Source organism: Anomaloglossus baeobatrachus, chromosome 1, assembly GCF_048569485.1.
Source record: "Anomaloglossus baeobatrachus isolate aAnoBae1 chromosome 1, aAnoBae1.hap1, whole genome shotgun sequence".
Taxonomy (NCBI): Eukaryota; Metazoa; Chordata; class Amphibia; order Anura; family Aromobatidae; genus Anomaloglossus; species Anomaloglossus baeobatrachus.
In genome coordinates, this window is record NC_134353.1 from 445,491,502 (window position 1) to 445,501,678 (window position 10,177).

Below are 10,177 nucleotides of genomic sequence, written 5' to 3' on the forward strand. Positions count from 1 at the left end.
ACACCTCTCGGAACAGTGTCTGGGAGGCTGTGGTGGCTGCTGCATGCAATGTTGATCATAAACAGATCAAGCAACTGACAGAATCTATGGATGGTAGGCTGTTGAGTGTCATCATAAAGAAAGGTGGCAATATTGGTCACTAATTTTTTTGGGTTTTGTTTTTGCATGTCAGAAATGTTTATTTCTAAATTTTGTACAGTTATATTTACCTGGTGAAAATAAGCAAGTGAGATGGGAATATATTTGGTTTTTATTAAGTTGCCTAATAATTCTGCTCATAATAGTTACCTGCAAAAATAGATATCCTCCTAAGATAGCCAAATCTAAAAAAAAGCCACTCCAACTTCCAAAAATATTAAGCTTTGATATTTATGAGTCTTTTGGGTTGATTGAGAACATAGTTGTTGATCAATAATTAAAAAAAATCCTCTAAAATACAAATTGCCTAATAATTCTGCAAGTGGTGTATATGACCATACAGCACAGATTAGCTTAAAAAAATCTTTGGAGTTTATGTCGGACAACTCTTTTAAGTTCCCTAACGAGACTTTTTGTTCTGATGTCTGATTGCGCCCATGATGTCAAAAATGATTTTTTATTATTAGACATTAGTTATAAAGATGTACTTTTTAATAGTCAAGGTTGCATTTAACTTCTACATTCCCCCTCAACAAGATGAATCGGGGCCATGGAAATTTCATCCGTGAAACTGGTCCACAAAAATACACGGACAAAAGAACAGTCCCATAAACTATTATAGGTATGAGTTCTATCCCTGAAAAACAGGGATAGCACATGTACATGACTCGCAATGTCTGAATGAGGCCTAATAGTAAGGAAATTGGAGTTTCCATGATTTTTTAGTTATTGGGGAATGTGAGGACTAATTTTCTCATTCCACATAAAGGAGCAGAAAAGGGCACTTATGTATTGTATGTATTATAAATTTATTCTACAGCAAAGGAAATTTGTAAGGGAAGCCGTCATCACAATTTAACATGATAGAGTGAAGATATTGCTATAATGGCTCTGGTATACAGATTCAATAAATACCTGTAATAAAGAAATCTGTAGCCTGGTTCTTGTTTTATTAATAATAGATGCTTTGGTGCAATATCCTTTTAGTGTATCGATGCAGGGCTGTGCGCCGCGACTGTAGATAAAGTCTTCGGCCCTGCCAAAGCCCCTTAACGTTTGTACGAGTCTCTTGTCTTCACAATTTGCACAAACTCTGCTTGCAGCAAGGGCATTGCTTGCGAACATTCATCTCCTGCCGGTTTTTAGCAAAATGGCCCCGAGGGCAGTGCATGCGCACACTGACATCCGATGGTCTTCTGCAAAATGGCGCCACAGGTTGGTCGTGCTTATACTGACATCCGACGGTTGTCAGCAAAATGGCACCAGTGGCTGCGAATATGCAGATTGAAATCTTGGCTTGTCATTGAGACAAGGTCTGAATCTGCGCATGCGAGATCTGCAGCACCATTTGGCTAAAGAACGCTGAATGTCAATGTGCTCGTGAAGTTGTTTTGCTGAAGACTGCTGGGACATAAATGTTGTAATAACGCAAAATTTATAAAAAGAGGCTTGTACATACTCGGAGGGGCAATGGCAGAGCCAAAGGCTCACCGTCCCGCCCTGATGCACGAAAAAGATATTGCACCAAAAATGTTATCATGAATTAAACGAGAACCAGGCCGCAGAATTTTTACACTACAGGTACCAATTAAATCAGTAAAACAGCGCCATTAGTAAAATGGTTGTAGTAAGGGCTAGGGAGTTGCAAAATGAAGCAAAATGGGGGTGAGAGCAGGACAATTGCCCTGCAAATAAATGTGGATTAGGAATAAATAAAAAAAAATTACATGAAGTCCCCTCTCTGTTTTAATGTCACGTCCCCACCAGAGTCCGCTCCTGTGACTTCTGCTTCGATCACCAGGCGGCGCCGTGTTCCCGCTGTGGATAGTGCTGGTGATGGGAGAGCAGTTGGTGCCTGTGGCTCTGGTGGGTGTAGGCTCTGCTCATCCACTAAGCTCGGTTTCCCTGAGACCTGCAGCACCACTGGCTGACTGTAGGTCGCGTGTGTCTTCCAGCTGAAACTACCACCATTCAGCTGCAGCCAATAAACACCACACCCTTTTAATTCCCCCTCTTGTCTGCTGGTCTCAGACAGAGATAGTTCTGTATTCCTGGTTCCCGTGCTGTTTTGTGATTCCTGTATTTTAACTTCTGCATATTCTCTGACTACCCTCCTGCCTATCGTTTTGTACCTTGCTGCCAGTTCCAGATTTGACCTTTGCCTGGTTTCCTGACCATGTCCTAGTCTGCCGATTTTGTCCCTGTTCTGCATCTCCTGGTTTGACCCTGCTGGACTACTACTGTCATTGGACTGCAGCCTACCACAGGTAGTGATCTCCAGGGCCCTGTGTAATTTCATTTCTATAAATCCACTGTACTTGTACTGTACAATGCAGCATTTTGGATGCAGCGAAAACACGCTGTGTCCAAAATGCTACAAACCCTGATCGTGGGCACGCACCCTTAGGGTTCCAAAACTTTTCTGAGGCTTCATTCAGACTATTTTTTGACATAGGAGAAAAATGGATACATTCCAACAGTGATTTTTATCAGTGTTTCATCAAACTTTCAGCATCAGACTGTCATCACAGTTTTATCACACTTTGGTCAGCGTTTCATTAGTTTCTCCACCTTCTCCTATAAATCAGTTAAAATCAGACAGCACATGGATGGCTTCCGATTGTTGTCCGATTTTTTCATAGAGCCACAGACCTTGATTGCCAAGTTTGATCTAACGCTCGGATCAATATCGAACACTTCTCCGCGATTGTGCACAGAGGATTGAAAAACATGGATTACACTCGTACATGAAAAACGGACATGTGAATAAGCCCTAAGGGCTTTGCAAGAAATGGCAAGAGAGCCTAAAATATAGAAATCAACACTTGGATAAATATTGGACATGTCTAAGCAATTTTGCACAGACAACGCCATTCCGCAAAAAAATCACTGACGTGAAAAGCACCATAGACTATCATAGGTATGTCTGATATCGGTGAACAACATGGATAGCATTCGTATGTGGAAAAACTGACATATGATTAAATCCTAAGGGCTATGTAAGAAATGGGAGGGGAGCCTAGAATATAGAGTTCCAGGAATGTGTGTGACTGCTGTGTGCATTGTACAATGGAGAGATTCTTTAGCTGCCTTATGCCTATAGAAGTGTTATAACAATCCATAGGTGTTCTTGGCGTAGAAAGTGAAAGTGTAGCGCCAATGAGCCACTCAGGGCACTACTAGGTACTGCAACCCCACCAGGATGCAGGACCTTCCCCCAGGGACCTGGAACACCAGTGCCAGCAACACCTAGACACACCAAAATCCCAGTTCCAACTCCAAACCAGGGGTAAGTGGCTAGTCGGACACAAGGGGATGGCCACCTAGACGGCGGAGCCAGACCAGGGGACTAGACAACCTGGTGGGAGGGGACAGTGAGCAGTCAGTAGTAGTGAGTGAAAGTGTAAAGACGTGCCTAGAGCTGGGTCGTGTAACGGTGACCCTTGGGCACAGTAGATTGGTCGCCAGGGCAGGAACACCAGAGTACCGCTGGGACCAGAGCACCGACAGGGCACAGAGCCCTAGGTCAGGCATCAGTTTCATACGGCTTGGCAATTACCTGCACAATGAGGGGATCTTCACGGACCTCACTGACCCACAGATCCGGGGGCACTAGCAGTAAAGCAAAGATCAGGGTTCGGGACACAGACCAGCCCTACAGGGTCCACACTGCCCACTGTACGGACAAGGAGACTGCCACAAAAAGGGACAGTCGGGCCCCCAAGTGCTCAATGCCACGGGGACCCAACCACACTGAGGGTACCGGGGACAGAGCAACCGAGTCATCAACTGGCACTGGGACTACAGGGACCTGAACCAGCCATCCGAGGGTCAAGAGTGAGTAAAGACTGTTAACTACAACCCACGGTGTAGCCTCCCTCATTAACGGCGAAATTCTCCATCATACATCTCCCTGGGCTCAGCCATACCTGCGGAGGGCCTACCAACATAGCTGCCATTACCACCAGCCCTAGGGGTAACCAACTCAGCAGCGGCGGTTCCCCCATATTAACTGCAACCAGCAGGTGGCATCACACCAATGACTTTAATCTCCCTTCTAAATACTCCCCATTAAAAAGCACCCAGGGCACGGGGCCGGACAATGGCCACCAAAGTGATATATCCCAGTTATACACCATCCGGGACCGAGTACCCAATTCCCTGAGCGACACAAAAGTCTAAATGTTTTTTTTCACCATTCATAGGCAGGCATCAAAATATTTAATTCAGTCCTTGCCTACAACCTCCTGAGACCACCGTGAACAATGAAGAGGCTGCAGCAACACTAGTCCCTTTAAATACCTGTCCAGTGGAGATACAAAGTGTCAGGCCCCATTGATGTGACATTGATGGCATAGCCTGGCAATACACAATTAATATTCTTATCCATGAGCATAGGCGGATTATAATGAGGGCAATCTGGGCTACCGCCCGGGGCCCGAGGCTCCAGGGGGCCCATGCTGAGAAAAGTATATTGCCCCATCATAATCCGCATGAAACATTAAGCTGCTGGTTCATCCGCCCGCCCTGCAGCACATCGGTAGGAGAGGGGCGGCATCGGGGTATTAACGTCATGACTCCTGTAGGGGCCCCGTGAGCAGAAGCCAGGAGGGGGCGGGGCCACTGACAGCTCGGGCCCCTCCCCTTTCATTCCTCAGCTCTCCGTGCCCCAGGGGACGGGCCGCCATCAGAGCAGTGAGGGGGGCCCGGGTCACTCATAGAGAGCTGCCCTCTCTGCTCAGATCTATGTGATGATCGGTGCAGAGGAGGACTGGAAATGTACTGAAGCGGAACGGAGGCTGAGATGAAGGACTTTCCCTGATCACATGACTGGTGACCTGAAGGTCCTGTTTTTCAGCTGCTGCAGCCTCCGTGTAGCTCCCAGTGTCTGCTCTCCTGCACTGCAAGGGCCAAGAGCTGCAAGATGAGGTAATGTATAGTGTGTGTAAGGAAATGTGCCTGTTGTAGGGCTGTGTGTGTATATGTGCATGTAATTTGTCTCTTTCTCTGTTTGTCTCTCTCTTTCTATCTCTTTCCCTGCCTGGCAGTCTCTGTCTGTCTGTCTCTTTCCCTGCCTGGCAGTCTCTGTCTGTCTGTCTCTTTCCCTGCCTGGCAGTCTCTGTCTGTCTCTTTCCTTGCCTGGCAGTCTCTTTCTGTCTGTCTCTTTCCCTGCCTGGCAGTCTCTGTCTGTCTCTTTCCCTGCCTGGCAGTCTGTTACGGGGGCTGTCTGATTATAAAAACCAAAGAGATATCAGACAGTCAGGGTCCACCGTGCAGAGACTCTGCTGCAGACTATGGCAGAGTGCAATACCTCTGTTAACTCACAGAAGGATATAATAAGTAAGTAAACCAATTCCTCCCTTACTTGGAGGGTGTGTGGAATGATCTCTGTTAATAATCACAGAGACAAAGGCAATGTGTGCGAAATGGCACCTACCTAGGTCCGCTCTTCTAGTGGTGCAAAAGAGACGAACAGCAGCGTAAGCCGCACAAAGCTCCTACCTGCGTTCGCTCCACTAGTGTGCGAGGACACGAACCACTAGATATGGCACCTGCCTAGGTCCGCTCTTCTAGTGGTGCAAAAGAGACGAACAGCAGCGTAAGCCGCACAAAGCTCCTACCTCTGTTCGCTCCCCTAGTGTGCGAGGATACGAACAACTGCCAGACGCAGTATAAGGAACGTTACCCTAGCGGCAACGTCCACCTACGAGTCGAATCACAAGGCCCAGCCAGACCATGTGCCTCAGGCACCTGCCTATGTCCGCTCCCCTAAGAGGTAAGGATACGGACAGCAGCCGAAGCTGTAAGGTATAAGAACGCTACCCTGCCGGTAGCGCTCACCTAGCATAGACAGAGAGATGCCTAGAGGAACGTGCACAGAGCGTCTACTCTCATGCATGAACCAAGAGGACTGAGCACCATGCGGCGTGTGTCAGGGTCTTATATAGACTCTGTGCCTCATCCAAGATGGAGGACACCAGAGCCAATCCGCTGCCAGAACGACAGGAGTGACGTCATGCTGGCCTATCACCGAGCAAGGCGTCACAAGCACATGACCAGCGACCAATCGGCATAGAAGGTGTCAGAGACATGTGACCTCGTGTCAGCGATGATGTCACCCGCACATGTGCAATGGCTCCAAGATAGGACTTAGTCTCCGGCGCTCGCACATGTGCAGTAGCAAGAAATCTGGACTTAGTCTCCAGCGCTCGCACATGTGCAGTAGCAAGAAATCTGGACTTAGTCTCCAGCGCTCGCACATGTGCAGTAGCAAGAAATCTGGACTTAGTCTCCAGCGCTCGCACATGTGCAGTAGCAAGAAATCTGGACATAGTCTCCAGTGCTCGCAGCAACCGTAACACAGTCTCTGTCTGTCTCTTTCCCTGCCTGGCAGTCCTCTGTCTGTCTCTTTCCCTGCCTGACAGTCTTTGTCTGTCTCTTTCCTTGCCTGGCAGTCTGTCTGTCTCTTTCCCTGGCAGTCTCTGTCTCTTTCCCTTTCTCTCTTTCCTTTTCTGTCCATCTCTCCACTGATATCATAAGCTTCTTATACTAATAATGTCCTTCTTTGCCTATAGCAACCAATCAGAGCTCTTATTAATGACCTGTAGCTTCGAGCTCCATTGACTTTAATGTAAGGAGGTTTGGCGAATAACTATAGCGCGGGGTTTATATTTTCCCCTCAAACATAGTCTATGACGTTCCCTGAGTTAAATGGGGTGTCTGTGCAAAATATCGTGATTTAAAATGTGACAGTGCGGATTCCTTTAGCGGACATACATACACACATACATACATACACACATACATACATACATACATATACACACAATACATACATATACATACTCAGCTTTATATATTAGATATACGCATATGGCTGACGATTCTGACTGGGGCTCATCATTTTGATGACCTGAGAAACGGAAAATGGAGGAGCGCACATAGTGTGCAGGCCGGAGACATCTGCCCACACCAATCCCAAACCCATATATTTTCACTACTACAATAAGGCCATGTGCACACATTGAGTATTTGGTGAGGTTTTATTACCTCAGTATTTTTTACAGATACGGAGGTAAAAAACTCACCAAATGCTGACCGTGCACACATGGCCTTACAAATAATGAGGTAAAAGACTAACATGTTCAGTATTAGAGTTTTTGTTACCTTAGTATTTAAGCTATGTTCACATAGGGCGGTTTTACAGGTTTTTTTTACTTTGTTTTTTTTTTTTTAATTGGTTTAATGTAAATACATGCTAATAACAAACTGCAGCTTTTGCTCAGATTTTGCTGCAGAAAAAAACACACTGTGGGAACAAAGCCTAAGGTCATGTGCCATGTTCAGTATTGGTGAGTTTTTACCTCAGTATCTGTAAGGCTATGTTCACACATCAGTTTTTTGGCATCAGGCAAAATCCGGCGTGTGCCTGATGCAACAGATCCAACGCAGAATATGCAAAAACGGATGCGCTGGATCCGTCAAAAAACGGATCAGGCGTATCCGTTTTTGCATCCGTTTCATCCGTTTTTTTGCTCAATCCGATTTTTCCACTAAAATGGAGCACGCTCAGTTTAAAAAAACGGATCCGGCGGCCGCATCCGTTTTTTACCGCATCGCGCCGGATCCGGCATCCATAGGCTTCCATTGTAAATCATGCCGTATCGCGCCGGCGCAATACGTTTTTTTTCAGAGACAAAAAACGTTCAATGAGACGTTCCATCCGGCCACCGGATCCATCAAAAAACGGATGCAACGCAAGGCCATCAGGCACAATCCAGCGCAAATACAAATCAATGGGGATAAAACTGATCCGGCGCTGGATCCGTTTTATCCGTTTTTTTCCGGATTGTGACTGATGGAAAAAAACTGATGTGTGAACGTAGCCTAAGGCCTCGTGCGCACGCTGAGAATTTGATGAGTTTTTTTACGTCAGTATTTGTTAAACTATGTTCACACATGGGTGTTTGCTCATGTTTTTGGCAATAGTCTTGCTTACAGATTAAAGTTGGACTGTTCGAAATTATGCCTTAGTGGGGGGGGGTTTAGCTGAAGGGTATATTTATTAGATAAGTGGATGTTTTTAAGGTTATAGTTTCGGCAACTATATTTCAGAAATGATCTGTTTCAGGTGTATGATGATTGACCGGTCACATGACCTGTGTGTAGGGATGGGGGCCCCACAGGTCCTGAACAGCCCAGGGCCCTGGTTACCCTTAATCCGCCCCTGTCCATGAGACACTTTCTTTTCCCATTTGGACATATAAAACACATTGTAAATTAAGGAAAACTCCTTTATCTCTTTCTAGTTGCAGAGCCTCCTTTCATTTTCATTTCTGGACAACGTATAAAGTGAAATGATGCCAGTACTATGTCAGTGAATGATGCTGGTAGTGTTTTAGCAGCCCATACACTATAATCCTATTAGTAGTAAGCGATCTTGCTTTCTTGCAGCCTTTTCACATTATAAGGGATTCATACTTCCTATCTGATGTTTCTGCTTGCTTTGTGGGCTACGGAAGAAGAGCTGTTCTGACAATTGCGAGCAGCTTATTGGAATGCAGTAATGGACACTAGAAATGGATGCAACATCACTATGAATATCTTAGCTGGACTCAGTTGCTCAGATATAAAGGAAGAAAACTGTAAACCTAATTTTGTGGTTGACTTGGCGGTGCCATTGGCTTACATAGGAAGGTGGGGGTAAGATAGTGTCCAGTAGTGCTGCAGACTGCTGATAACAGACTCTACTGATAATTCCAGGAATGGCTACACTCAAGCACAAACATGCTGAATACACATCTGAAAACATGCATACACAGACTCATTTAGGCTTTGGATGTGGCAAAAAAACCTAAAACATTTTTATACATTGTTACAGCTGACTTCATGTCACATGGTTATTTCTGACCCTGCTAAACTGATACAGTGTAAGTCTTTTCTGTCTTGTCCTCACTTTTGTTTAGTACAATGCGCCTTATGAAGTCCGACAATGTACACTTACTAGATAGAGTCCATTATTGACCTTACACATTCTTGTATGTAAGCCGGTATAGATATACCCACAATACAACCCTCTACAAAACTCTTGGTCAAGATATTTCTTCTCTGCATCTCCAGCCACCCTCTCCAATCAGTGATAGCTCCCATCATCAGTCATTTCTTGTTCCCTGTACCCACCCCCTGCTAATTTGAGTTGGCTCTCCTTCCTCTCACCTTTTATTCCTGTGATACCGCTCTCTCTGTCCAGGGCCCATGCTCTCTACTCTGAACTTGCATGTTTCGGGACTGTTAGACAAAGTCCAGGGATCATGGTTGTAGTGACACACCCAAGACAGAGGAGGGACCAAAAGACTATTTTGAATAAGGGCTAATCTGTACATTTTTTAAAGTGGTTAGTGAGCTGAGACTCTTTTTGGATGAACACACGTGCATGATACCAAAGATGGGGCATGGCTGGGGCAGACGTCTAAAGGCATTTTACATGAAGTTGATACAAAATATTCTTCAATTCCAATAACCTTTAGCTTACCTTACAGTACAGTGCTATGTATTTTAGGATAATCGTGCCATGTACAAGCTGCTACACATATAGCTCAGAATATGGACATCTACTGCCATACACGTCATGAAATGTTTGCACTTACCTGCTCTCTTTTCTCTAAACTGCTGCAAAGCACCTGCCAAGGGGAAGGGTATTTAAACATCCTGTTTTGTGTCAGTCAGGGGGATGTGAGGAATCAGCACTGTTCAGAATATGACAGGAACAGCATGAAGGTGTCTGTCAGTCCTGTAGAAGAAATCTCAGAATGAAACTAAAACGTGGAGAGAGCAATGAACTCTCTTGCAAGTGCCCTTGTAATAAAAAAAAAAATCAACTCATGCACATACCAACAGACAATAAAGCAATTCAGGAACTATCTTTTAGCCCTTTTTAGGAAAGTATTCTGGGTTACAATAATAACTTCTGATCACATGATAACCTAAGTCCCGTAAATGGAAATGCGCAAAAGCTATAAATGAGTGTCTACAGAATGTT

General features: G+C 45.3%; 1 protein-coding gene across 3 annotated transcripts in view; it reads right to left on the bottom strand.

The window, feature by feature from the left end:
- MISP (mitotic spindle positioning) overlaps positions 1-9,928 on the bottom strand; it is a 46,433-nt gene extending 36,505 nt beyond the window's left edge. For all 3 annotated transcript variants that reach the window (XM_075352780.1, XM_075352772.1, XM_075352789.1), the window contains exon 1: positions 9,786-9,928. In XM_075352780.1, the coding sequence (XP_075208895.1) occupies positions 9,786-9,845 (60 nt within the window). In that variant the 5' untranslated portion in view covers positions 9,846-9,928. The remainder of the gene's footprint in view (positions 1-9,785) is intronic.
- Positions 9,929-10,177: the final 249 nt, after the last annotated feature.